The sequence below is a fragment of the Corythoichthys intestinalis genome, chromosome 6 (genome assembly GCF_030265065.1).
Source record: "Corythoichthys intestinalis isolate RoL2023-P3 chromosome 6, ASM3026506v1, whole genome shotgun sequence".
Taxonomy (NCBI): domain Eukaryota; kingdom Metazoa; phylum Chordata; class Actinopteri; order Syngnathiformes; family Syngnathidae; genus Corythoichthys; species Corythoichthys intestinalis.
Genome location: NC_080400.1, coordinates 21,167,334 through 21,195,041, shown reverse-complemented (window position 1 = coordinate 21,195,041; position 27,708 = coordinate 21,167,334). Strand labels below are relative to the sequence as shown.

The 27,708-nt window shown below is 39.7% G+C and overlaps 1 protein-coding gene across 5 annotated transcripts; it reads left to right on the top strand.

Annotated features, from left to right (window-relative positions):
• The first annotated feature begins 1,059 nt into the window (after positions 1 to 1,059).
• On the top strand, positions 1,060 to 27,708 carry ankk1 (ankyrin repeat and kinase domain containing 1). 5 transcript variants are annotated; one of them, XM_057839655.1, is made up of 9 exons: positions 1,060 to 1,329; positions 2,561 to 2,843; positions 6,779 to 6,930; positions 7,112 to 7,161; positions 7,556 to 7,711; positions 12,014 to 12,138; positions 12,628 to 12,661; positions 14,924 to 15,164; positions 18,273 to 27,708. In XM_057839655.1, the coding sequence occupies exons 2-9, from the start codon at positions 2,568 to 2,570 to the stop codon at positions 19,306 to 19,308; spliced, it is 2,070 nt and encodes a 689-aa protein (XP_057695638.1). In that variant the 5' UTR covers positions 1,060 to 1,329; positions 2,561 to 2,567; the 3' UTR covers positions 19,309 to 27,708. The 5 variants fall into 5 exon arrangements, with proteins under 5 accessions (XP_057695638.1, XP_057695637.1, XP_057695636.1 ...); XM_057839654.1 differs by having other exon boundaries at positions 1,060 to 1,348; positions 7,595 to 7,711; XM_057839653.1 differs by having other exon boundaries at positions 1,060 to 1,348.

Genomic DNA, 27,708 nt, shown 5'->3' with positions numbered 1-27,708 from the left:
ACCGGTCCGTGCAGAGGCGTAGCAAGGGTCCCTGGGGGCAACAGGCAACATGGGGCCCTTTGAGCATGTGCAAGTAAGGGGGACAGTTGGACTTGGAGCAATAGCATATTTAATAAAAGTCTAATATCGCCTCGCTCTCATATAGCGCTTTTTAGAACACTCAAAGTGCCCCCCCCCCATTGCATTATTCATACACTTCACACTATCCTTAATTATTTACACACATTGCCTTAATAAACAAAATGTACTTCAGATTATTATTATTATTGTGCTTAGTACACATACCGTATTCTACTGACTAGCTGGTAAGTTATATTGCTTTTACTTAGTAAGGATAACATTCTGGCTCAGAAGTGAATCATGTAACATTTCATCAGTTTGGCTGATCAGTGTGTATGGTGATTCAATGTTCTAGGTAACATCTTTATGTATGAGGAAACGCTAGCATGCTGCAATGCTATTAGCAAACGCTAACAAGCTAGTTAAAACAAGTCAAGGCAGTTAATTGGTTTAGGACATAAAAATACTACTACTACTACTACTAGTCTGCAGTGTTTCGACTACATTAGGATATAAAACTACAGTAACATAGTACACTCACCGCTGTCTTGCTTCCTTTTCTCCTCTTCTGCTTTTTTTCCCCTTTCTTTTTTCATTTCCAGACGGATAACTTCTCTTCATTTTGCCAATTTAAAAAAAGGCCCGATCGCCGCCCACTCTCACTCTGAGTCACGTAACACACATACATATTTGCGCAGTAAAATGAACACGAAGGTGGGGGTGGGGGGGGTTCGAGTGCGCGCTGCGTGCGGTCATCTTGGTAGCTATTTTGAATTAAACATAAAAATTACATTTTGTGCAATATGGATTTGAAAACAAAAATGAAAAGGCAGAATGGTGTTTTTCGAAAGTAGTTGTTGTCAGAACAGTATACCACCAGTGTGTCAGTCAAAAACTGGCTTTGCAACATTGCAATGCAAACCAGTTTTGGAGGCTCGCTTCCTGGAGGAGGCGAGCCTTGTTGACGCCTTTAGTCATACACTGATTGTACATGGGAGCAACACGCACATGTCTCCGGGGTGGGATTATGAGGAGGAACCCCGTTAATGATTGTTATTAGAGAGCACTTTCACAAATTTCATGTGAAGTGGAGGACAGCACTGATGGATTATTCAGCCGCATCTACTGGCCAGCTCAGGGTCTTCAAGAAAAATGACTTTGAAAACGACTGGACTAGAGTGGCAGAAGGAAAATTCAGCAATGTTTATCAAGTCAAGATCAAGATTTGGCGTGAAACATTTGCCCTGAAAGTCTACGACACAACTGATGGTATGAACCACCTTCACAGGTGAATAGCTACACAATTTATGTTACACAAAAGTTGTTTTATTTATTAGGCTCGAGCGTATGACATGGCACTCGCGAGGTTTCTGCCGCTATTGCTATTTTGGAAGCGGGAAACATAAACAGTAAGGCATTTCAACACAGGTCGCTCTTTAAAAATGGTTGGAAATTATTGTGCGGTAAAGAATTGCAACAACCGATCGAGTAGAGAGGAGAATGTACAGCTCGATGGAACACCATTGAGTTTCTTCCGGATCCCTACATGGAGAAAAGGCGAGGGAAAGGTCATATCTGAACTTACCAAACGTCGAAGAATGGCATGGGTGGCCTCGATCAGAAGGAAGGGCATAACGTTTGATTCTCCAGTTACACACAGAGTTTGCTCTATGCACTTCCACTCCGGTAAGTTAATTTCGTTTGTTTACGCAAATGTCGGTTACTTTATGCCCTAAGTCGGCCTGTTGTTAGCTATAGCTACAGCTAAACAACTAGCATGCATACATGTGCATTGTCTTCATAAGACATAATCCCTGTCGTTGCTAAATGAAAAAGCTGTAATATTTTGACGTGAGAGAGTGGCAAAGAATTTGTACACAGGCTACATTTTCTGCAACAAAAAAATTGTACATCCGTGGTCACAGACTAATGTAAACACACATTGCCTACCTTTGCTAGAAAGATGGTGTTGCCGTATGCTATGGTCATAATGTGCAGATCCTGCACCCATCCGCAGCAAAACTGTTCGTAGCTTTGTAGCGATTTGTAGTTTCGGAATTGCTGATGAGTGTAGTAACTTAAACCAAACACTAAATACAGCATGATGTCCATTTCGCGTAGCGGTGGAAGCTTGTCGACATCTTTATTCCATTTGTGTTCGGCTTGCTCGTAAGGGTCAACATTGTTCACATCCTTAAAATTGCTCACATATCTGTCCTTCGCCGTGGTTACAAGTTTGTCTCTGTATCGAACTGGCAAGTTTTCCTTACTTTTTTTCCATCTTTGGCACTCGTAGTTGAATTCTATTTGCCGTTAAGTTTAAATGTCCCTTGATGCAGACGTGCTTCCGAATTGGCTGCGTTGTCGCAAATCTCGCATGATCCCGTGCTGCTGTGACGTAAACGCTCGAGCCTAATTAAAAAAAAAAAAATTTTTTTTACATTTTGTGCTGTTATGTTGTACCACAAAGTGGTCGTTGAAGACCATTATTTTGTTACAGGAAAGTAATGGAGGATGTATCCAACATAGTCAAAGTGAAATTCAAGTACATAGTGGCAGTCTATGGAAAGTGCAATGATGTGCCTGCCATTGTAATGGAGTACATGAGCAATGGGTCACTGGGAAATCTTATAAACAATACCAACCTTATGTGGCCCAAGAAGTTCCAGATGATTCACGAGATCTCCATGGGCATGAATTTTCTCCATAGCTTGAAACCTTCACTATTCCATCTCAACTTGAAACCATCCAACATTCTACTGGATGACCATCTCCATGTCAAGGTTAGCTGTATAAATACACAATATAGTATAATGCACATTTGTAATGAAATTTGATCATCCTTGATGAATATTGAACATGCCAGGAATGCTGGCTTTCAAGGCTATCTACATTAGGACGGATAATGGCCTTAAACGTGTAATTAGTTAGACTATACGGGATGTCGGTTACACTAATCTGCCTCGTATCCGTGTAGGAAATGATATAGATAAGTTAGTCGGCTAATAGTACCTGCCGCTTATTATAGATTAGTGCGTCTGTACAGCAATCAGATACTAAGGAAGTGATGTCATGCCGTCGCCATTTTTAAAGCGGCATCGTAAACAACGGAGGTGGACGATTAAAACATGGCATGCCTATTCTTTTCTTTTGCACACATTTTCCTTGAACCTTCAAACTATGTCGCACTAATGTGCTTCAATTCAGTGCCCATTTGTGGTCCTCCCATCGGGGATTACGCGAAGATGAACATTTTCTTTCAGAGCTCGTCTGCCGCGTCTCTGATCAACCAGCTGCGAGGCTGACTCCTCCCAACTCAATGCAAACCGAACATGAGTATATAAAAATTAGGGCTGTCAAAATTATCGCGTTAACGGGCGTTAATTAATTTTTTAAATTAATCACGTTAAAATATTTGACGCAATTAACGCACTAGGCCCGCTCAGACAGATTTAAATGTCAGTACAGTGAAAGGCCAACTTGTTAATTGTGTTTTATGGAGTTTTTCCGCCCTCTGCTGGCGCTTGGGTGTGACTTGCATATGTTATGTGGCGTAATGTCGCCCTCTGCTGGCGATTCAGTGCAGCTGATTATTTGGGTTTCGGCGCGCTTTTCTGACGTGATTATATGTCGACGCGAACTCACACTAATAGACAGTGCTATTCAGACCAGCTAACGTCCGCATCCAGTATTCAGTGGCAGTTCTCATAGCCCCATCACACTGTTTGTGTCTAATACATGCACCGCTTGTGAGTTATATTCCTCCTTTGTTTATATTCATGAGCATTAGATAGTTATTGATGATGTGTATTTGAATTTGTTCACATATATGGTGAAATGCAGTTACATTGTTAGATGCTTGTGAGCTAATTGGCTAGTGCTACTGCTCAAATGGACACGTGTGTGTACATTTTATGTGTTTTTGTGATTTATGCAAGTTATTGACACATTGCCTTGTTTTTTTCAGTTTTACAAAAATACAAGAAATGTGCTCCTGTCAAAAATAGATGACTTCAGTAAAGCCCATGCAACTTTGCCACACCGTCTGATTTCTTTTTGGAACTTATGTTCGCTATCTGTCAATTTGTGTACTCACACACATTGAGGACAGAATAGGGCTACTAGTTTATTTTTTGATTGAAAATTTTACAAATTTTATTAAAACGAAAACATTAAGAGGCGTTTTAATATAACATTACTATAATTTGTACTAATATTGTACTAATATTCATCTTTTAAGAACTACAAGTCTTTCTATCCATGGATCACTTTAACAGAATGTTAATAATGTTAATGCCATCTTGTTGATTTATTGTTATAATAAACAAATACAGTCCTTATGTACCGTATGTTGAATGTATATATCCATCTTGTCTTATCTTTCCATTCCAACAATAATTTACAGAAAAATATGGCATATTTTATAAATGGTTTGAATTGCGATTAATTACGATTAATTAATTTTTAAGCTGTAATTAACTCGATTAAAAATTTTAATCGTTTGACAGCCCTAATAAAAATGTGTAGATGAAAATTAAACCCCAAAAAGTGAACTGCGTGGTACCCCCAGTCAAAGAGGCGCGCTATCAGTTTTGTCATGAAATTTCCGCCTGTCAAAAGTGTCGCCACTTCCAGGACCGTCACTGTTATGCACAAGCACTCCCGGTTGCGGCTTCCAGGAAAAATATGCAGCACCACACCATATGTTTCTATTTGTCATTTTCCAAGTGGTGAGAACGCAACTGAGCAAGGATTGTAACATCCCAAGTAACGATGTCAGGCTTTCGTTGTTGCTTTCTAAATATTTATGTCAATCCCAACTTGGCGACTGCTCGTAAAAGCCGAGCAAGCTCTTTCTTCTCTCTGGCTCCCGCGTGATGCATTCAATTGCATTCATGAAAAAAAGTGTGATCACAAAACGGAGTTGCCGACCCCTGGTCGAAAAGTTGTAGTCATTTCGAAATTTCCTGCCGGCGAGCAGAGGCGTAGCAAGGGTTCCCGGGGGCCCCAGGCAACATGGGGCCCTTCAAGTGTGTGCAAGTAAGAGCGACAGTTGGACATGGAGCATTAGCATATTTATTAAAAGTATAATAACGCCTCGATCTCATAGTGCGCTTTTTAGGACACAAAACTACAGTAACATAGTACACTCAACGCTGTCTTGCTTCCTTTTCTCTTCACAAGGCTTTCACTGGCACTGTCGCTGTGACAGTGCAGTAAAGCTGCGTGTGCTAAATCTGTTGGCCCTCTGGGGGCCCTGCTGGCCGGGGGGCCTAGGCAATTGCCTGGTTTGCCTAATGGAACGCGACGCCTCTGCGGGCGAGTAATGAGTTTCCGGTTCAGAAGTAAACCGCGAGAGCGATGACGTAACACATGAGGTTGCTCCTTACAACGCATGTGTAGTTTGCGCATATGAAGGCGTACCTTGCAGAAGCGGGGGGGGGGGCTTAAACCCACCTTAAACGTAGTGCGGACAAGTATAAAATAGTCAGAAAAATACCCTGGAGAAAATTATCTGTCCTACTGTAGATGTAGTCAAAGTCAGACTTTTTGGTAAAAAAAGGAAGAATGGTCACCCTCCCTCCTTGACAATTAAAAGCTTGTTAGAATTTCATGATTATTTTCTAAAATATCTTTAAAATAGTTAGATCAACCACCTTTTTACTGTTTTATTTCCTTAGTTTCAAAGTTATGAATGACAACATTCCAAATTTACTGTGTAGTCAATGTAAAAACGTATTTTTTCGAGCAGATGTGGTTCATCTAGCTGCTAGATGATTGTAGCCAATGAGTTAAAAAGTACTTATACATTGAATAGTTGGACACTCAACAGAAAAATAAACTGTGTGGTATTGTAAGGTAGTTAAGATTTGCCACATTCCATATATAAAATTAGGGATGGGAATTCATACGATTTTTAAGATTCCGATTCCATTATCAATACTGCTTAACAATTCAATTCTTGATTGATTCTCTTATCGATTCTAATTTGGGGAAAAAGAAGAACAAACATTTTGATTGGCATCGAGTTTGTTTAACCAGAAGTCACAACCTTACAAACACACAACGAGGTCAAAAGAGGCCCAAACCCTCTGTTAACTGTGACAATATGTAACTGGCGAATACACAAGGATGTGTAACATTTTACTAAAACATTTTTCTAATAGAAATAAAAAATATCCTCCTTTTTAAAAGGACACATGAGCTGATAGCACTCAAAAATAATAATAGAAGAAAGATAAATAGAGTCAAATACAACAGAACAGCGTGTAGTGCAAATGTGCAAAATTAACGATTCTTTTGCAGAAAAATAAGCATGTCTGCTTTTTCAGGAAGGATACGTGATCTTTCTTCACTTATTGTGTCTCCAGCAGTGGAGAACACCCTCTCAGATGGGGTGGAGGAAGCCTGCACACACAGAAAATGTTCAGCTTGTCCAGACAGCAGGGGCAAAATCTACGTGGTGTCATTGTTATGTTTACGGCTGCAATGCGTAACCTAATCACGTAGTCGTACCTGCTGAATCGAGCGTGCGTAACATGTGTAAGTTAGGTGACGTAATTCGTGTTGGTTGGAATCGATAAGACAATTGGTAGATAAACTGCCAAACAATTCCATGGAATTGAAACATACGATTCCCATCCCTACATATAATTCCCAAGAATCACAACACAAAGAACTAATCCACCAAAAAAAAAACATTTTCCCAAATGTTTAGATTTCAGACTTTGGTTTAATCCACTGGGAAGCGGGGACAAACAAGAAGCTGTTCTTGGAGCATCTGACAGTTAGAGGGAACATAAACTACGTCCCTCCTGAGATTTTCAGTCAGTCCTGTGATCCTCCCGGATTTTCCTTCGATGTTTACAGGTGACTTGCAAATCGCATGCATGCCGGGTTCATCAAGTCTTCTTGCACAGACGGAAAATAATCTTACTTCTCAGTGCAATATGTGTAATTGAGCTCATGTGGGCTTGAAGTGGTAGTGTATTCACATCAGATGAAAGCAGTAATGCGAAACTTTATTTTCTCCCACCTCTTTTATCTACAGTTTTGGAATTATAATCTGGGTGATTCTGACACAACAGAAACCTTACACAGGTAGGGAATAAGCAATTGAACCCACATTAAGGATTTTTTCAAGAAAAAAAATAAAGATAAGAAGAAACAATACAAAGAAATAAGGAACACTACTTTCATTGATGTAGAATGACAAAGATAAAGCAAAAAGACATATTCAATCAATGTGTATCATTTATATATTGCTCAGGCCATTAAATTACACATGCATTTCTCATTTTTACAAGTAGCATCTCTCACAAACACTGTATAGTTTGGATTCTATGCCAAAAAAGTAAAGTGAAATACCATTTTGAAATGGAGCATCCTTCATTTGTCACACAGATGTATTTTCACAGGGCTTTTAGACCACTGTGGCTATGCATGACCAATTACTTTTGCATCATCTTGGCTGATATCTATTTTGTGGATACAGGGTGCAGCATGACCACCGTGCTCTTAAATGTCTCACAAGGCAGGAGACCCTGCCTGGAGATCATTCCTGAACATAGGCCATTTCAGTGTGGTGAGATGATAAACATCATGAAGCAGTGCTGGGATCAGGATGAAAATAAGAGGCCACCTTTCTCAGGTACGATTCAGCAAAATACTGTAGCTAGTAATAATTTATTTATTTAAAAAGTTGTTTTACTATATATTGAGGGGAAAAGAGAGAACGCCTTGCATTGGTTTATCACGTTTGTTTTATATCCCTTGTCTTGTGTTAGAAATGAGCCCATATTTTTGCTAGTGAATTAAAAATTTGATCTGAAAATACTAAACCTTTGCACTATATGGTTTTCGGGTCAAGAAGGACCCGCTTTTAAGTTTGGGTACTGTATGTCAAAAGTACCATTGATTTTTGCATACGAAAATTTGAAAACGGGTCAATTCTGACCCCAACACAATACGACAGTATTCCAAACTCTACTTTTCAATTGGGGATTGGTTGTACAGTTAGTCCCGGGGTTACGAACGAGTTCCGTTCCTACGCAGGCGACGTAACACAAATTTCCGCGTGAATTGAAATGAAAGGCAATTTAAAATACAATAGAGAAGAACAGGCAGAATAGGTGTACGGTATGCTAATATTACATGACGCTAGAGGTTAGATCGTGCCTAAAAAATCCAGCCCGACCTGACCGGCTCGCAGGTATTAAAGCCCGACCTGGCCAGCCGATCAATTAACTTTATTTGCAGGCCCGAGCCCAAAAACCTCCCTGAAATTTTATGTTTTGTTTGTAGGCACGATCCCAAAAAAACAACTGAAATTCTATGTTAAATTTGTGAGGACTCAGGAGAAGGAGCAAATGCGAGGATGCGATGTGTAGTTGCGCTTTTTGTGATCACATTTGTGACGATGCCTGTGCATATACAGTATGCATAATGATAACAAATTAAAGCCTGTCTTTTGTAACAAATTCTCCCAGTAAACAAGACTAAGATGAATATTCAATAAACATTTATATCTTTTATATTTGTTTGTCTGTCCTAACAGGCAGATAATGGATTTTTATTTTAATTTCTTCGAGTTGGCAGAAAAAAAAACTATTATAAATGCATTTACACAATGAAATAACGCTGGAAAGTTTTGCTAAATATATTTCTCGTATGAGACCAAAGCGCCACATCAGTTTACATTCAGCGAAGCAGACACAGGTTTCTGTATAGCATCTTCAACAATTTGAATCCTTTCCATACCCCACTCCTACCACAGTTGTTTGCTTTTCAATTTCCGTGTCTTTAGTTTGTGTTTCATTCCTAGCTGCTGCATATCGAAAAGGAAGTACTAGAATGCTGACTTGCGGAGGGCGCCAGGGCAGGAGGGGAAGATTGAAAAGAGAGCGTTGCCACAGCGTTCACAGTGCCTTCTCTGTTTTAACCAAATGATTTATTTTATTTAACATCCATACATCGTTTTAATATAAATATATGAATATATATTTATTTTATAAAAACTTAGCGAGAGAGAAGTCTGGCCCGACCCCACCGTAAATAATCACACATAAGTCGCTTCAGAGTATAAGACGCACACTCTGCCTACATACGAAAAAACTGCGACGTATACTCTGAAAAATACGTAAATATGTATTTACAGTATGTATACTTACACACACCTCCACACATGTATAATATGAAAGAGTTAGAATGAATGTACCGTCTGTATTCTTTATACATTAATGTTTGTAATTTATATTATTTATATTTTATTTACGTTTCAAACTATTATTCAATGTTCTAATGATAACACATGCATTTATAGAGTTTTATGTACACTTACTGATATTATATAGACACACAAATAATTTATATTAAAAATGGGGTGGGAGCGTTACAGTACTTCGTTTTTTTACTTTACGCAGTTGGTTATGGTCCTCATTAACAGCGATAAGTGAAAGATAACTGTCTATACATACTGTATGTGATACTCTATTTACATAAAGGATTTGGTCAAACAATATTTTCTAAGTTAATTCCTTCGTAGCGGACACACACACTCACACAAATCAATGAATCACTCATGTGGTTGAGACAACTGACTGTGATCATACACTTAACCAGTAGGTGGTACCGTTCTCACATGAAGTTTTGAGAAATGAACCCTTTCTCGAAACAATTGGCACAGGTGGTTCAATGCCTCATGAAACTTTATCTCACCATCACTAGTAGTTATCATAAACACAAAATAGCCAACAAACTCAGAGATGCTTACGAAGGACTCAGGATCAGATTTTCTTCTATGGCTCGGGTGACACGTTGGCAGACGATGACACTATGGCACAAAACAAAGGGGAGACTCCCCATATATACACACAGAAGGTAATGGGAAACAAGTGAGACCAATTGGTGATTAGGGAGGACATGAGGAAGGGCAAGTACTCTGAAACAAGGAGGGAAAGACTACAAAATCAACAACAAACCTCACCACGGTGTGACATGCTCCATCATTATTAATTTATTGTCAAGTGTCTAATTGGTTTAAAGTTTCTGCGACAGCATAAGAAAAATCTTAAATAGCCTTATTACGTGAATTTGAATCATATTTTGAGACAATTCGACTGTATACAACAATTTGGCAAAGCGCAGATGATGAGAAATTAGTCTTTTAATCTGCCGTTTAGCCATGCCTATCAATATAGCGCTCTAACGTCCCCAGCTGGAGGATGACGTCGGCAGGGTCCCGGTTTCAGCTGATTTAGAATTCAGCCCATTGAGAGGAAAAATTAAGACACAAATATGACACAGTGCAGCAAAATGCCCTTATTGTTTCAATCGCTCTACACCAATATTTTTACAGGATATTCTTTTTATCGAAGCATTTTCTCCAATTGCTAAATAAATGGTATGGTCATGACAAATAAGTCTTGTGCAAAATGTTATGTGAAATATTAAAAATGCATTTATTCAGTACGGCAAAATTACTCCATAATGGTCAAAACTATGTGTTTATGCCACCGGAGTTAGTCTGGCTTTTGTCATTTCCATGCCCCCGGCTTCGGAGAGCATAAACAAACCAAGAGGCGTGACAGCTAGCCGACATGCTACCAAGAACAGAGTAATGTTTCATAGTCTATTCTTGGCTTTCCAAGCGAAAAATCACGCAAAACTACCCGGGGATCATGTCACACGATGGTGGGGTTGTCGCTTGTCTTCACTGATCGGCAGCTCGTCCCATGCTTCGGGCAGGAGAGTATGTTTGCCGGAGAAACTGCCCGATGTCGTAGGAGCGCATAGCTGCCACATTGTCAACACGAATATGGCGTAACCTAACGCTTAACTACTTGACGAAGACACAGCGTGCAGTCGTTGTGCAGCTAACAGGGCAGAATGTGACTGATGAGAACTTTTCTACATGTTCGTCCATGACTAACCTAAGTCCTTTATTTAAAGAAAGTTTGTAGTGTGTACTTTGTAATCGCTGTATTTGCGGCCATTTTTAACACAAAGTTCCAATTTCTGATCGGGTGGAAAATTTCACAGAACACCGGGCACACGAAGAGGGCAATAAGCCGAGTATAGCGCTTTCTCTGCGGGGGGATGTGCGGCAAACCGCCGGTCGTCGGCAGAGTGGCATTCTTGGTGGACAAGGAGCATATCAGCCACAAAATGCAAGCCACCTCCGTATTACAACGTATGCCACGATCCCAGTATTTGACATAATACAAAACCCGATGTTTACTCACTTCCTCGTAAATCCAATGGTCCCACAGTAGTAGGGCTTGCTTTGGCCAATATCCGCCGGCGAATGGGAACCTTTTGAAAACCCAAAAAGGCTCACACGCCTCTCCCTGGTGCAGCAACAATTTTCTGCAGCAGTTTGGCTGGCGTGATGCGACAAATAAACGAATTACTCTGCAGTCCATCTGCAATGCTGTATTGTGAGATGATGACCCGGGTGACGTCACATTCACATTCGTCCTAAACCCGAAATTGGAGCCAGAAGTAACTCATTTTCATGACGCGGGATTGAAAAATTGAATATAAAACAGTTGCTTCCACACACATCCAAGTGGTCCATTTCATTCAGTAGCATAAAACACTGTGTGAAATATAAAATAAACATGATTTTTGGTGTCATCCACACTTTAAGTGTTTTTTTTTTCTGTCAGTGAGTGTTATGTTTGAGTGAAATCAGTGCTTTTAAATGAGAGCTGATGCCTCACCTGTCCCGCTTCTGCTCATACAAGCTCTTAAACCTTCAGCGGTTATGGTTATTCATAGACAGCTGCTAATAAAAGATAGTCTTAGAGAACATGAACCGCCAAGTCATGCGTGAAGTTATGTTCAGTGATGGGGCTGCAGTGATAATGAGATCCCACTGAATAATTTGGATAAATAATTTGGTTTAATTAGTCAAATGTATGCCAGTCCTTGACTACAATTGTTGTTGCAGAAACTGTGAGGCACACGGAAGCCCTGAGTGAAGTTTTGAAGATCCCAGGACCAATTGATTGTCACAAGAGCGGTGCAAACGGATGGAGTTTGGAACCCCAACATCCATGTGTTACAACTTATGAAGTTAATACCATTTGATAAGTATAAACACATAGCACGTCACACTATCTGTTTAACAGTGTTTCATAACCTATTGAGCAAAGGAACCCATTGCTGTGCTACAATACAAAATTATGACAATAAGTTTGAATACAAATGTATTCATTATATCTTGATTACTCAAAAATGCAGTGTGGAATGAAAGTAATCAGCAGTAGAACATGTTTTTCCCCCTCTAAAAAATCCCGCCATTCCTTCCAAATCCAAATTTCCACTCGTGCCTTTCAATGGACTAAAATTTCTCCCACAATACTGATATACTGTAATACAGTTTTGAGGTTGATTGTTTGGTAATTGTATAGCTATAACAAGCCAAATGTAGTCTCTATTGCTCTGAAGAGACATCAAATAAGACACCATTGTTGTTTTGTAGGGTCTTAAGCTTAATGAGTAGATGTCGAACCACAGCCAAAATTACTATTTTCTTGTTTTCCTTCTATATTTCTCTTCTAGATTCCTTCACCTGAGTTGCCTGACCTTCCTACAGGTAAACACAGAAAAGAGTATCATGGTAGCCATTTTAGAAAAAATGTGTCACATTATTAATACGACTGCAGTGCGAAGTCAACAATCGGTGCATTAATTTACAGTGTTGTTAACCTTACTTTAAAAAAGTAATTAATTAGTTACAAATTACTTCTCCCAAAAAGTAATTGCATTAGTAACTCAGTTACCTGAATGTAAGAGTAATTAGTTACTTGGTCAAAAACTGGTGATAATTTTCATTTTTCAAAAAAAATAATAAATAAATAAATAAACCAGGTCACACAATGTGAAGTTTGAAAGGTTTTTGGGTAAATTGGCCCTAGCCCAATTCTTTACCCTAAACTTCGTTTTATTTATTGTTTTGCGGATATTGCGATAACTAGATAGTAACCTTTGCTAAGTGTGGAAGTCATTTAATGTTGTGAATCAACCGTTAAAAGTTCTCCAGTTATTGCATTAGTTCCCTTCTGTCTATTTTCGACATGTGTAACTTTTTGAACGGTTTCATCATTTAAAGATAGATTTAAGTTTTGCCGATTTAGGAGCATTTTAGATAAAAAATTACTTAGGTTCGCTAGGAAGGTTCTCTACAACAGAGCCTTCCTGAGAAGTCTACTGCTTTAAGATGGCAGCTGTTTACTAACACATCAAGTTATTTATCATACATGTTGCTAATGCCGCCCTGTCTGTCATTGGCATCTAGTTCTGTATGGCAGAAAACACAGACAAGACTGAAAAGGGAGTTTCTACTCTTGCACCCCTCTGTGAAAGAAACTGCTGTATTTTAAGCCAAAACTGTTATGTTTGATAGAACAATATGTCTATATGCTGCCATAGCAGATTCATGGCACATAAAGCCCCCGAACTATTTTCAATGTGTCTATTTTACCCTGAAAACCCCCGTTTACAGACGTCGCGCAACCGCTTTTGTTTCAACCCAGCCATAAAACCAAGGTAATTAATTATATTTATTATTCAAAATGTCTGTCATTTTTAGCTTAGAATCATTAATTGATGTCTTATATTTCGTTTAAAAAAAAAAAAAAAAAATTTTTAAATTAAAAAAATATTCACTCGCGTATTTTAAACTTTTAAACAAATTACGTCAAAATGAAAAAAAGGCGTCTGCAAAAAATGTCACGGATATCTACCTCATAACTATGGCTTAATTGTATTTTTTTGTTACTGTCGTATTTTCCCCGATATGTTAGATGATAAAAAAAAATCGATCCAAACAGAAAAATTGGAAAAAACAAACGTTTAAAAGGGTAAATATATGAAAAAGAAAATCTCGACCACTCCTTGATGTCTGCGTTGCGACCCTTGTTACATTCCCATGTTTCACAGATAAAATCCCCTAAAAACCCAGCTGTGGCCATTCACAGCTGTGTCTTGACACTCGGTGATACATGGAGTTTTTGGATAGAAACAAGGTAGGTACGCGATATCTTGTTAAAGTCATGGCGTCTGTAATTCTGCTCTCGCGTGCGCTCACCTCCACATATGGTTTTGCTATTTAAAAAAATAAAAAAATAAATAAATTAAATGCCCTCTTGTTCAAAATTTTTCTTCCCCCAGAAAATTGAGATTTTAAGATTTCCAATGATATATCACACATGCATAACGGACAATTTTGAAATGTGGCCAAATTGGGGGTCTCAGAGCGGAACCTCAAGTCACCTGTTTTCTGCCGTATATATGTGATATCTACCGAAGCGTCATATGGGCGTAGTTTGTAGCCTATCGGCTACAGTCAGGTAATATTGGAGCCGCTTAGCATAGTAGCATTGCGTTTGCAACAGCGTCACACTCCCTTGCCTCCTCCCCACTCCTGCTCTGCTTTCTCGTCTCCGTGAGTCCATCTTTCTCAGACTTTTCTCGCGTCAGTCAACCAACATAGTAACGCTGCACGCATAGTAACGCATCCCTTTCCCGCCTCAGTAACTGTAACGGTGTTGCCAAGATGAAAAAAGTAACTTACTCACTACTGAACAAAATAACGCTGTTAGTAACGCTTTTATATTCTAACGCCGTTATCAGCAACACTGCCATTAAAGCGAATAAATAAGATGTTATTACAGAAATGAATCACACACAATCTCATTGATACTTTCGTCGGTAACCTCGACCGAGTAATATCTATAAATGCTACTGCAAGGTATGTTTTTTTTGCAAGGTTAACATTGAGCACCACTACATACAAGAGTAACTTGACTTGAAGTGTATTCCTGGAACCGTCGTGTCTATTTCTCTCGTTTGACAGAGGAACAATCAAGCAAGGATAGAGTGCTTTCGCTGCTCCTTAGGAAGAACTTCGGTAGTTTTCGAACGTCGGTGAAACGGGAGCATGTCAGCACGCAGTTCATAGGTACAAAGAGTCTCCTGCACTACACGGTAGCCAGCGGGGATGCAGAGAGCGTGGAGCATGTCCTGAGTCTGGGTGCTGAAGTCAACTGCGTCATGGCCAAAGGGTACACACCGCTGATTGTTGCTGTCCTCAATCGGTTAGTATTGTGACAAATTTATGCCAACTATAAAATTTGGGTTTATTTGTTTAAATAGAAACCTGTTTGGCCAGTTTTGGACACTTATCGAAGCTCATTTAAGTCTGTGAGAAAATAAACAGAACTCCTAATAGATTAGCTTTCCATGAAACTTTAAACATTTGCCAGGTTAAGATGTAATGAGGTGCAATGCGTTCTCACAATTCCTCGCAAGGTAGGAATAGCAAGTCTTAAAAACAATTATATCTGTTGTTCCAAACACATGTGCTAATGCTTTGACGGGCGTGATGGTACTTACTGTAATTATAAAACACATTGTGCTTTACTTGTGGTTACAGGGGATTTTTTCTTTTTTGCTATCTACTTGAAGTTGCTTAAAGGGATTACGCTGAAGTGTGAGATGTGCAGAATTGAAACGACACATGCTAAAGAGACAGACCATTATTCACACTCACGTTCACCCTTAAGGAAATTTAAAGTCATGGTGGAATTGAAAGGTGATTGATAGATGTTTCTTACTCGGGTTCGGAATGAACTAGGATGCCCAATAAATTGATTCTGAAAAGAAAATTAAAACGAAATAATGGAATTCAGAATCAAACTATTTTAAGACTGTTTTTCTCTTTCGTTGAGGATTAGAGGTTTATTTTTAAAATGATTTTTTATTTTTTTTTGATTGAAGGAACTATTTGGTATTGAATGATCTAGACACAAATGTCCTAATCATAATATGGCCCAAACATAAAAAGGATTGCTTGAATCAAAGAAAACTTTTTCAATGAAAAGTTAAGTGTTCAAATGCAAAATTTTCAATCTCAAATATTTTTTCGCATTCAAAAACTTTTTGATTGAAATTTTTCTTTTTTTGATTGAAATGTTTTTCTTTTTGAAAATCTATATTTTTTTGAAGCAACTTATTTTTTGATTGAATAATAAAGACAAAAATGTCCTAGCCAAAACGTGGCCCAAACATAAATCAACATTACTTCAATCAAAAAAGTTGCTTCAATATAAAAACAAACAAACAAACAAAAAAATACCTTTCACATGTATTTTTATTTTAGTTTTTTGTTTCAAACTTCGTTTTGCATTCAAACACTTTTTTTTTTCTTTGACTGAAGCGACTTTTTTTGGGGGTTGAAAATATATAGTTTGATTGAAGCAATTTGTTCTTGTTTTTTTGAAGCAACTTTTTTTGATTGAATAACAAAGACACAAATCTACCGCCATATGGCTCCGCCCAGGGATACAATTTTTGACTAGGGTAACTACATTGGCACGACACCGGCGGGCGTACCATATTGAATGGATGACGATCTTGGCGAAAAGTAGCTCGATTTAGAATTCCCCTCAAGAATGATGGTAAACAAAAAAAACGCTCATTGTCAACTTATTATTATAAATATTCTTGTAAGTCAATTTTATTGCTGACACTGCGTTGTGGGGTCATCAACATGTTGTGCCCCCCTACCCCAAAAGGCAAACTCCGCCTATGTGTAAAATGCTTACACCAATTCATGCAACACAGCTGCAAGGTTGCTACTTCCTATATTAAAAATACTAGCTTTTGTTTTCAGCAAGCTTTCTGTTGTTCTTGCCAACACGTGCTTGGTGATCATTTGATTTCAAACTGCAAACATGCAGTCATAAAGTTGACGTGTTGACTTCTCGATGAACCTCTGTTTAAAGGGAAAGACAGAATTCTTCCTGGTATTTAATTAGTCAATTCAAGGTGTCGGGTTGGGTTTTAGATTATGTTTTTACATGTTGAGTTAAGGTACTACTTGATGACAAGTTGAGGGATGTTCTACTAAATATCAAACCATGTAGTCAGAGACCTTCAACGTCAAACACAGAAAAGCCTGAGCCAACAGAAAAACCTGGAACGTTCTTCCTTCAAGGAAGCCACATTAACCAGTACCAGAGAGTCACATACTGGCAGCTGAATAGAATAGTATTTAAAAAATGTAGGTCATGTTTCTTTTGTTCAACCGGTTCTTTCACATTAATTATTTCGTCATTTCCCCGGGTATAGTAAGCAGTTATTGTTATGGAGCGCTTACCGTATTTTTCGGACTATAAGTCGCACCTGAGTATAAGTCGCACCAGCCATAAAATGCCCAACGAAGAGGAAAAAAACATGTATAAGTCGCATTTTGGGGGGAAATTTACTTGATAAAATCCAACACATAGAACAGATATGTCATCCTGAAAGGCAATTTAATATGAAAATACAATAGAGAACAACATGCTGAATAAGTGTACGGTATGATAATGGCGAATATACTGTCCTCACCAGGACGTTACGGCTCAGTCCTGGCTATACAGCGAGCTAAACTCCCAAATGACGCTGCTGGACATCCGTATAATTTGCTGACTTTATTTTGGCCTTCGTTATGACACCATCATTTGAAGAGTGAAACTAAAAATAGAAATAATACTAAACAATTTCGTCCTCGATACCAAACAGGTTTGCATCAGCGTAAATAAATCATAATTAGCTGCTATTACAGCAATGACACAAACTGTTAGCATGCATTCGCTAGCATTAGCACATCGTGAAAAAATACCACACAACAATTTTGCAAGCATAAACAATGAACGTAGGTTCGCAGCCGTGTTACTCTCTCTCTCTCGCTCAGACGCTGCGTAGCTGTCAGTCTTCTTCTGGCGTGTGAGCGCTCTTCTCAGCGTAAACAAGTGCGAGTACGCCCCCACTTGGTCGTGAAAGCGCCACAAACTAAAAGTATGCATTTCAATATAAAAAAGTCAATAATACAATTGAACACACATTACCAAAGGCAGAACACAAACGTGACCATAGCTATTAAGAGTTATTCAGATAACTATAGAATAAAGAACATGCTAACAAGTTTACCAAACCATCAGTGTCACTCCAAAACACCAAAATAACATGTGAAATGATATCATATTGTGTTATTAATATCACACATAAGTTGTTCCCCCAGCCAAACTATGAAATAAACTGCGACTTATGGTCCAAAAAATACGGTATGTCACTTTTATTTTCACTGCAGTGTAAAAGTTAATTACCCTAAACTCTAGGGTTAAATGTTGCATAAGTTGATGGGAGATTTCTTTCTGCAGGTTTCATGATATCATGTTGTTACTGCTGGAGCACGGCGCTGATCCTAGGTTGGGAGACGATGACCAGTGGAGTGCCATTCATTTTGCGTCGCAGAACGGTGATGACAGAGCCGTACGCCTGTTGTTGGACAAAGGGGCCTTGGCAGATGCCTGTGAAAAGTCAGGATGGATGCCCCTTCACTTGGCATGCCAGAATGGCTATGAAACAGTCGTCCGCTTGTTGCTGACACGGCTGTCTGTCAAGGCGATCGGGGAGCAGGAGAAGATGCAGGAAAGGACGCCGCTTCACCTGGCTGCCGCTTACGGACACATCAATATAACCAAACTGCTCCTTTCTCAGGGAGCCAATCCCAACGCAACTGACTGCTCCCTTTCCACTCCTCTTCACTTGTCAGCCGAGGCAGGGCATAACAGAATTGTACGACAGTTGGTGCAGAGTGGGGCTGCGGTCGATATTGCGGACAAAAGAGGGCACACTCCGCTTCACCTGGCAGCTCTTAATGGCCACAAAGGCATATGTAGGCAGCTGCTTACAAACGGAGCTAGCCCAGACTGCAGGACCCACAATGGCTGGACCGCCATGCACTTGGCAGCTATAAAGCGACATGAAACCACCATGGAGGAACTGAAAAGTCTAGGTGCGAATGTGAATGCTCCTGGTGAGAATCAATGGACCCCGCTTCACCTTGCCTGCCAGCAGAGTGAGGCCGAAATGGTGGCCAGGCTCCTGGCTGCCCAAGCCGACCCGAACGTGACCGAGAGCAGTCAACAGTGGACGCCGTTACATCTGGCCTGTGCCAGCCTCAGCTTCCCTAGTGTCCTCCGTTTGATTTCTCATCATGCTAATGTGAATGCTGCGAGCGCAGAAAAAGCAACACCTTTGCACCTTGCTGCTCAGCATGGTAACGTGCCCATTGTTAAGGCACTACTGCTAAATGGTGCAGACAGAACTCTACGAGACTCTTCTGGATCGACGCCTGCCGAAGTGGCCCAGAGACATGGAAAATATGAAATTGTGCAATTATTGGAGGAATAAAATGCAGTATTGGTAGATTGTATCCCTTGAACTGGAAATGTTTCACTGTCCAAGTGGAGCCTTAGATACACTCTCTGGAAATACAGTGGTACCTCTACATACAAAGTCAATTCGCTCTAGGACCTTGTTCGTAACTCGAAATGGTCGTATGTCAAGCAGGATTTTCCCAAAGGAGTACATTATAATCCCATTAATTCGTTCCACAGCCCGAAAACATACACTAGATCCTGAATAAATACTGCTTGTACTATTACACTTCACAATTACACATCGAAAAACTAATAAACTATAAATAAAAAATCACAATGAGATTTCCTGTAGTAATGTAACAAATCGGGTTCTAACGTGGTGCGCGTGTTTTGCGTGTTGTACCTGAACGCACCACGTGGCTCACATGACAGAGAGAAAGGTGCGGTAGAGATTTTACTTTCTCTTTTAGTGTTTTGATGTTGACGTCAACTGCGGAGACAGTAGGCCTGTTATGTTGCACAAGTTCTGAAACAAATGATTTAAATCCTGACGAAGCTGGCGATGTTACCACAATAATAATAGTCACCTTAACTTATGAAGACTGGTGAACGGATATCGAAGGAGGACCTTCGAGATCGTAGACATTCTACGGCCGTATCGTCGGGCTAGTTCACGGATGCGCACATCTTGCTCATATTTTTCTATCATTTCCATCTTCATTTCAATGGTAAGCGCCACCTTTTTCCTTTTTTTTACCACCTGCACCGACCTTCTTGGAACCTATGTTGATTTCTCTCACAAGAAAATCCTCCGTGCGTCCATCTTGCGGCAAAACAAAGAAACTGCGGCACATGTCATCTGATGTAGAAACAAATGGTGAGTCAAATTTTACATCAGATCTCGAAAAGATCGTGTTTCGAAACAATCGTATTTCAAGGTACCACTGTAGATATTAATTGGAACTGCTGTCAGACATAGCAAAACAAAAGAAAACAAGTAATGACAAACATTACACAAGAGTTGTATTTTATATACTACATGTTCAGTGAACACCTATTTATAGTACAGGTTAGATGCCACCCAAACCACGATGAATAAAATTCCACAATATAGAAACCATATCTAATTTTAATATACACATAGTTATACTCATCTCTCATTTATTAAACATATTAAAACTTATTAAAATACAATTAAATTTGACAAATGACAAATAAGAATGTTGAGATATCAAAACAATAATTACCAAGCATATTAAAAACAAAATTGCTCTCCAGAGCTGTGGGCGTGTGTGCTGGATGTGCTGATATTGTCTAGCAACTTTCAATTTCCAATTTAGCCTCCAGTACCTGGAATATATCTCATATGGTTGTTACGGGGCTTTTCCACACCAGCAAAATGAGGTACTCTAAAAGGGTCACCCCCTCACCAAGCCCATGTCCGCACACAATATCACTACCTACCAAGCTACATGACATAACGTGTCACTTGCAAGTTACACCTAGGGTTGACAACTGTCCCTTGAAAATCGGGAACGTCCTGTTTTTACAAACAAAAGTACTCGCCCCGTACTGAGTTTCCAAGGGATGCACTTTGTCCCTTATTATCATGAAACTCTAATATTAGTGTCTTATATTTGTAGAACGAACAAATACAGTCAACATACGATCGCTTCGACACACGATCTTCTTGACATCCAACGTAAAATTTGACTCGCCATTTGTTTCTACATCCGACGAAATGCTTGAAATATGACGATTTATGACGGCATCGCAATTTCATTGTTTTCCCGCAAGACGGAAGCACGGTGGATTTTCATGTGTGAGAAATCAATATGGGTTCCAATAATGTTAAAGCACTTAGTGAAAAAAGAAAAAAGGTGAGGCTTACCATTGAAATGAAGATGGGATGATGGAAAAATTTGAGCGCGGGGTGCGCGTCCGTAAACTGCATGACAATAATCCTCCAAAGAGATCGCCAGCTTCGTCAGGTTTTTGATCATTTATTTCAGAACTTGTGCAACACAACACGCCAACTTCCACCAACAACAGAACCTTAAAACAAATATCGTAATGGCCCGAATATAAGATGGCCCTGATTATAAGACGTCCCCCTCTTTTTCAAGACTCAAGTTTAAAAAAACTTTTTGAACACCATATTTTTATACAGAAAATAATTCCAGTCCATCCGAAACAAATGATTATAACAATATATTTGAGAGAAAAAGCATGTTATTTTGCCTCATTCAAATCTTAATATCTGAACATTTAAATATGTAAACTAAAGTGCAATCACATTCGTAAATGAATGGCTTCTGGTTTTTGAAATATAAATAAACCAATCTATTGTGATAAAACAACAAAATTGCAATAACTGCATTAACCATCAAAGTTAAGTCTAACTGTAACTGTAGTCTTGTAACAAATCTGAATAAGGAAAAACATTGCAATAAAATAATGCAAACTGGTTAAACTAGTAACTGAGATCTGCAATGACAGAACATAGCTTCAATGATATCTGGCGCCATCTAGCGTCGTGAATGGGTATAATGTCTAGACCGCGAAAATAAGACGACCCCGTCTTTTTCAGTGTTATTTCAATGCAAAAAACACCGTCTTATATTCGGGCCAATACGGTAATATCTCAACTGCACTCTCTCTCACTCTGCCATCAGCCCCGCGGTGTGTTCAGGTACACCACGCAAAATACAACCACCACATTAGAACCCAATTTGTTACACCATTACAGGTATTATTATTATTACTGTTATTAGATTATTATTCTGATTTTTATTCATAATGTGTTTGTTTTGCTATTTGCTAATTGCTATTTGCAATAGTAACAGCAGTATTTATTGTAATGATTTAGTGTAAGTTTTCAGGCTGTGGAACGAAATAATGGAATTATAAAGTATTCTTATGGGAAAATCTTGCTCGCTTTATGACCATTTCGACTTACAAATAAGGTCCTGGAACTAATCAACTTCATATGTAGAGGCACCACTGTACTGGTATGGTGCTTTACAAGAATATGCAGGGAAACACAGTCTCCCGCCTCTCCTGCTTTTTGACCAAAGAGCTGTGGGAATTTGACAGTACGAAATCCCACTCATCTCATTGGTCGAGGTACTGTCGCTTACCAGAAGGCAACATAAGAGTGTGGGAGATAAGACGTTTTAGTGAAACATTAGTAAAAAGTCCAAAATGATGATTATTTCTTCTCTATGTACTTTTCATTAATTGTATAATATTTTGGTGTTTTCTTTGTATTCCCACATTATATTTGGAGTGATCAATTGCAAAAATGTGATAGCTATGGGGACTTTAAACAGCGTAAACAAGATGGGCCCGAGGACCGATCCTTGCGGCACACCATAACTAACTCTAGAGTACGATGATGATTGCTGGTTTATATTGACAAACTGGTACCTATTAGATAAATTTGATTTAAACCAGCAGAGGGCTGCTCCTCTAATGCCTATGTCACATTCTAATCTCTGCAATAAGATATTATGGTCGATTGTGTCAAAGGCTGCACTCAGGTCCAACAGAACCAGGATCGAGACTAATCCAACGTCAGCGGCAAGTAACAAGTCATTAGTTACTTTAACTAATGCAGTTTCAGTGCTATGATGAGCTCGAAAGCCAGACTGGAAATGTTCAAATAAACTATTGTCCTGTAGGTGCTGACAGAGCTGTTTAATTACCACTCTTTCAAGGACTTTGGAGAGAAATGGTAAGTTAGAAATAGGTCTATAATTGGCCAAAATATCAGGATCAAGAGTAGGTTTTTTCAAGAGCGGTTTAATAACTGCATATTTAAAGGACTGCGGCACGTAGCCAGTAACTAATGAGGTATTTATTATATTTAAGATAATGTCAATAGTTAGAGGCAGGGTCTCTTTAAAAAGTTTGGTTGGGATTGGGTCGAGGAGGCACGTTGATGGTTTGGAGGACATTATAATTGAAATTACATCGTTTTGGTCTACAGTGGTAAAGTTATTTAATATTTTAGAGGGGCTTATAGGAGACTCTGAATTCTTTTTCTGCACTTTATCAGACCTAATAACTGGAAGTGATTCATTTATTTTATTTCTAATAGTTGCAATTTTATTGTTAAAAAATTTTAGGAAGTCATCACAGCTAAGGGTGGTTGGGATATAAGGTTCTATTGAGCTGTGACTGTTTGTCAGCCTTGCTACAGTGCAGAACAGAAACCTAGGATTATTTTTGTTTTCATCTATTAAGGATGAGTAATATCTGGTTTTAGCCGTACGCAAGGCCTGCTTATATGTCACCAAGCTGTGTTTCCAGGCAGAGAGGGTGTGCTCTGTGTTGGAACGGCGCCAAAGTCTTTCTAATTTACGTGTCGATTGTTTGAGAGCGTGTTTCAGCATTATACCAGGGAGAGGCTCGTCTCGGCTTGACAAACTTTAATTTGGGGGGAGCGACGACATCGAGGGTAGTACGAAGTGTAAACATAACACTATCAACAAACTCGTCATTAACAGCAAGGCCGGACATTATTCCTTCATAATTAGATGACATGGAGGCAAATATAGGCTGAATTATCTGTTTATACTCTGAAACAGAGCGATCACCTAATGTCCTTTTCATCTGAGTTCTAGTCACTCGTGGCGGATTATCTTGAAGCACAAACTGAAAGGTAATTAGAAAATGATCAGACAGTTCGGGGTTGTGGGGATGGACACTAAAATCACTAATCACCGTACCGTAGGTTAAAATCAAGTCCAGGGTGTGCTTGTGACTATGAGTTGGTTTATTCACATTTTTAATGAAGCCAGTCCCATCTAGTAGGTCATTAAAGGCCTTACCAAGGGAGTCACCTTCATCATCAACATGTATATTAAAATCCCCTACAATTATAATTCTATCCCAGCTTAGCAAAATACTAGATAAAAAGTCAGAGAAATCTAACAAAAACTGTGAGTAGGGACCAGGGGGACGGTAAACCACTATGAAAAGAACTGGTTTTTGGTTCTTCCAGTTAGCATCTATAATTGATAGTGCTAGACTTTCAAAGGAGTTATAAATGTAATTAGCTTTACTTTTTGGGCTCATACCTAAACAAGAGTGTGATATTACTGCCACCCCCCCTCCACGGCCCGTGCTTCTAGCTGTGTGAAAATTCACGTGACTTGGGGGTGTGGATTCATTAAGTCTAACAAAGTCATCCTGCTAAAGCCAAGTTTCAGTCAGGGCCAAAATATGAATATTATAATCCCCAATTAAGTCATTAACTAACAGAGATTTGGGCGAGATTGACCTGATGTTTAATAATCCGTATTTTATATATTTATTAAGAGCTATTTTATTTTCACCGCTATCAGGGGCTATATGTATTAAATTCTTTGGTCTCGTTCCGATAGTACTCTGTTTTCCCCTGTTCACTATACGAGGCACGGACACAGTCTCTATCTTTTGTCCTGAATGTTGGATTTGTGACAGCTCGGAAAGAGGCGGGTGATCACTACTAACAGAGTTGTGTTTTACACTACAACACTGCGCCCGGGCCCCCACTTTGAGGTGTCACTTTGGGAGACTAAGTTTGGCGGCCAAATTTCGAGTTAAGAGAGCAGCACCGTCCCAAGTCGGATGAATGCCGTCTCGGCGCATGAGCCCGGACTTGCCCCAAAACGCGTGCCAGTTATCAATAAAGACTATATCGTTTTCTGGGCACCATCAAGACAACCAGCGGATAAATGATGAGAATCTAGAGTACATCTCATCATTGACCAAATTAGGCAGAGGACCAGAGAAAACTACGGTGTCCGCCATCGACTTAGCAAGTTTACACACTGAGGCTACGTTTCATTTAAGCACCTCAGACTGTCTCCGCCGGGCGTCGTTACCGCCTGCGTGAATCACGATACGGCGGAACCTCTTCCTACTCTGCTTTAAGAGCCTGAGGTTTCCTTCGATATCACCGACTCTGGCCCCTGGGTAACACCTGACAGACACCGCCGGGTGCTTCACGTCTCTAACTATGGAGCTTTCAATTACGAGAGTGTCTGGTTCAGCCAGTGTGTCGCTGAGGGGGGCAAACCTATTGCTGACATGAAGCTGCTGGTGCACTAAGGTTGTGCGTTTACCACTGCGCTTCCCCCGTACAGTCACAAATCCGTCCTTAATTTCCCCCGGCTGCACGGGGCTCACTGGGGGGCTAACTGCGCTAGCAATCCTACTACTGCAAGCACGACCTGCGGGCCCTGCCACTACCTGGCTATAGCTCGGACTAGCTTTCGTCTCTAGAGTGCAGAGCCGTGCTTCTAGCTCAGAAACCCTGGTCTCCAACCCTGAGACTAAGCTACACTTCCTACAGCTACTACTGTCCTCGACGAAGGAACCAGGGTGCTCGCTATACATACAGCACACTGAGCAGAAAAGACGGGAGGAAGAAGGCAGAGGGCTAGCCATAGCTCGGATAAGCTAGGCTAGCAAGATAGAGCTAAAGAGGAGAGTAGAGTAGTTTTAATCCACGACCTGTTAAATCGTGGGATAAAACAAATTAAGGAGCACTAGGAGAGCCGAACCAGCCTAGGATCGATTCTCCGATGTGTCCGTGGGATAAAACAAATTGAGGAGCACTAGGAGATTAGCGACTAATAGCAGCGCTAACAAACAAATGATACACTCACCGGATGTGACGTCACCTTCAGTGTCAAAGGGTCAAAGTACATCATTCTCTTTCGCCCTGTAAATCTGCACTGCCCCCTAGGGCCTGGCATGAATACTACATTGTTTTCATGCGGAATTGCGACATTGTTCAAATGGAGACGCAAATGCAAATGCAAATTTGACATTTTTCGTATTCTCAGAGAGTCACCATGTAAACGGCCCCTTCTATTCAAGATGCTATTTGCAGCTATCCAGAGTGAAACCCCTCCTTCACACCTAGGCAGCGACTCCACAGGAGTGTGTAGGGGGGTGGCCTGCTTGATTGCTTGTTTGAGTGGTCAATTGTTTGACAAAGCCCAGTAGTCAGTTTGGTATTGGGGTCATTTGACGGCTTTCTGGTATTTCTTTATAGCCAAAAAAACCACCCCGGACTTCCAGTGTTAATTCAGGTTTGAGTAAAATGAAAAAAAAAAAAGTAAATTAAAAAAATATCATTTTTCTTATACAAAAAAAAAAAATATTTCAAGGGTGACGGTTATCAGGACGGCTGGCTCTATTAATGAGGTGTTCCTAAATTTTTTTCAGGGAATTGTGTTGGGTTTCTGGGTGAGCGGGGGACCCAAGCGCAGAGGAGGCAGGCAAGGTGGGGCAGGGGTTACAATAGTTTATTGTATAATGTGACAGCAGTCTGTGTCCAAGTGATCAGGCAGGCATTTGGTGATTGAGCAAGTGAGCTGACGAGGAATGCAGGTCCTGTGAATAAAGATAAAATGAGCTAAACCAAGGCAATACAGATTTGTAGAATTATCAAGGGCTAGTGTCACAAACTCTTGGAGTGGAGTTGTTGATCTGGCGATGAGGTGAGGCCAGGGACTGGCTTAAGTAAGCCGTTAACGATGATCACCTGCACCTGGTCCCAGGCTCACCCATCTGTCCAATCCTGCAATCAAGGCAGACACACATACACACACACACACACACACACAAAGTGGAGGAGCAGGGCTCAGGGGGCAGGATCCCTAACAAGTTGGAAACCCTAGTTGCACTGAATAAACGTTACGGTGTACAAAAGCTCTTTGAGTGTGGAAATGGCGACTAAAGCTGGGCCCAAGTGGATCATGCACTCTCAGAATTCCATGGAAACTGAAATTTGACGAGTGAACAGTTTAACACTACAGGAATACTACTTTAATTTTCAGTCTAAGTGGACATTTTCAGTAATGTTTTTTTTTTTTTTTTTTTTTTAAATCAAATTCACTTTAGAAGTCTTTTAACTTATCAATTAAAAAATAGTATTCCTTCGCACATTTATAGGTAATTGAAAAATTAAGTAAATAAGTAACATTAACATTAAATAATAACATTAAATAAATAATAAATGGTAAGTGGTTGGTGAGGACCACACCACCATACTAACCTCAGTTGTATTCGATATAAATTCATTGTCTTTTTGTCAAGTATTACATTACATTGTTTAGGTAAGCTCTTACATAAGTAATTGTAATATGTTGTCATAATGTGGGAATAAAAATAAAAACAAAATGACAACTACAAATTTCAAAACTTCTTACTACTACTGCTCTTTTTCATTAGAAATTGTGTGCTTTATTTAGCCGGATGAACATTTTTTTTTCCTGACATGCAAAGCATTAAATTGAAAGTGGTTGTGAAGATGACTGCTCATTGGCTTTTAACAGATCAGAGGTGCAAAATGCACTCTTTCAAATGCATCTGCTTGCGCATGTTTAGCAAATTACTGACCACAAACTGTCTGCTTGCCCATCTAGAAACA

What these genes read in the sequence shown, in the direction of transcription:
- ankk1 (XM_057839653.1), top strand. Translation starts at nt 1,107, where the DNA reads ATGATTGTTATTAGAGAGCACTTTCACAAATTTCATGTGAAGTGGAGG. An exon ending in TAAGAGGCCACCTTTCTCAG is followed by an intron (nt 7,712 to 12,013) that starts GTACGATTCAGC and finishes TTGTTGTTGCAG; the next exon opens with AAACTGTGAGGCACACGGAA. An exon ending in ATTGTTGCTGTCCTCAATCG is followed by an intron (nt 15,165 to 18,272) that starts GTTAGTATTGTG and finishes TTCTTTCTGCAG; the next exon opens with GTTTCATGATATCATGTTGT.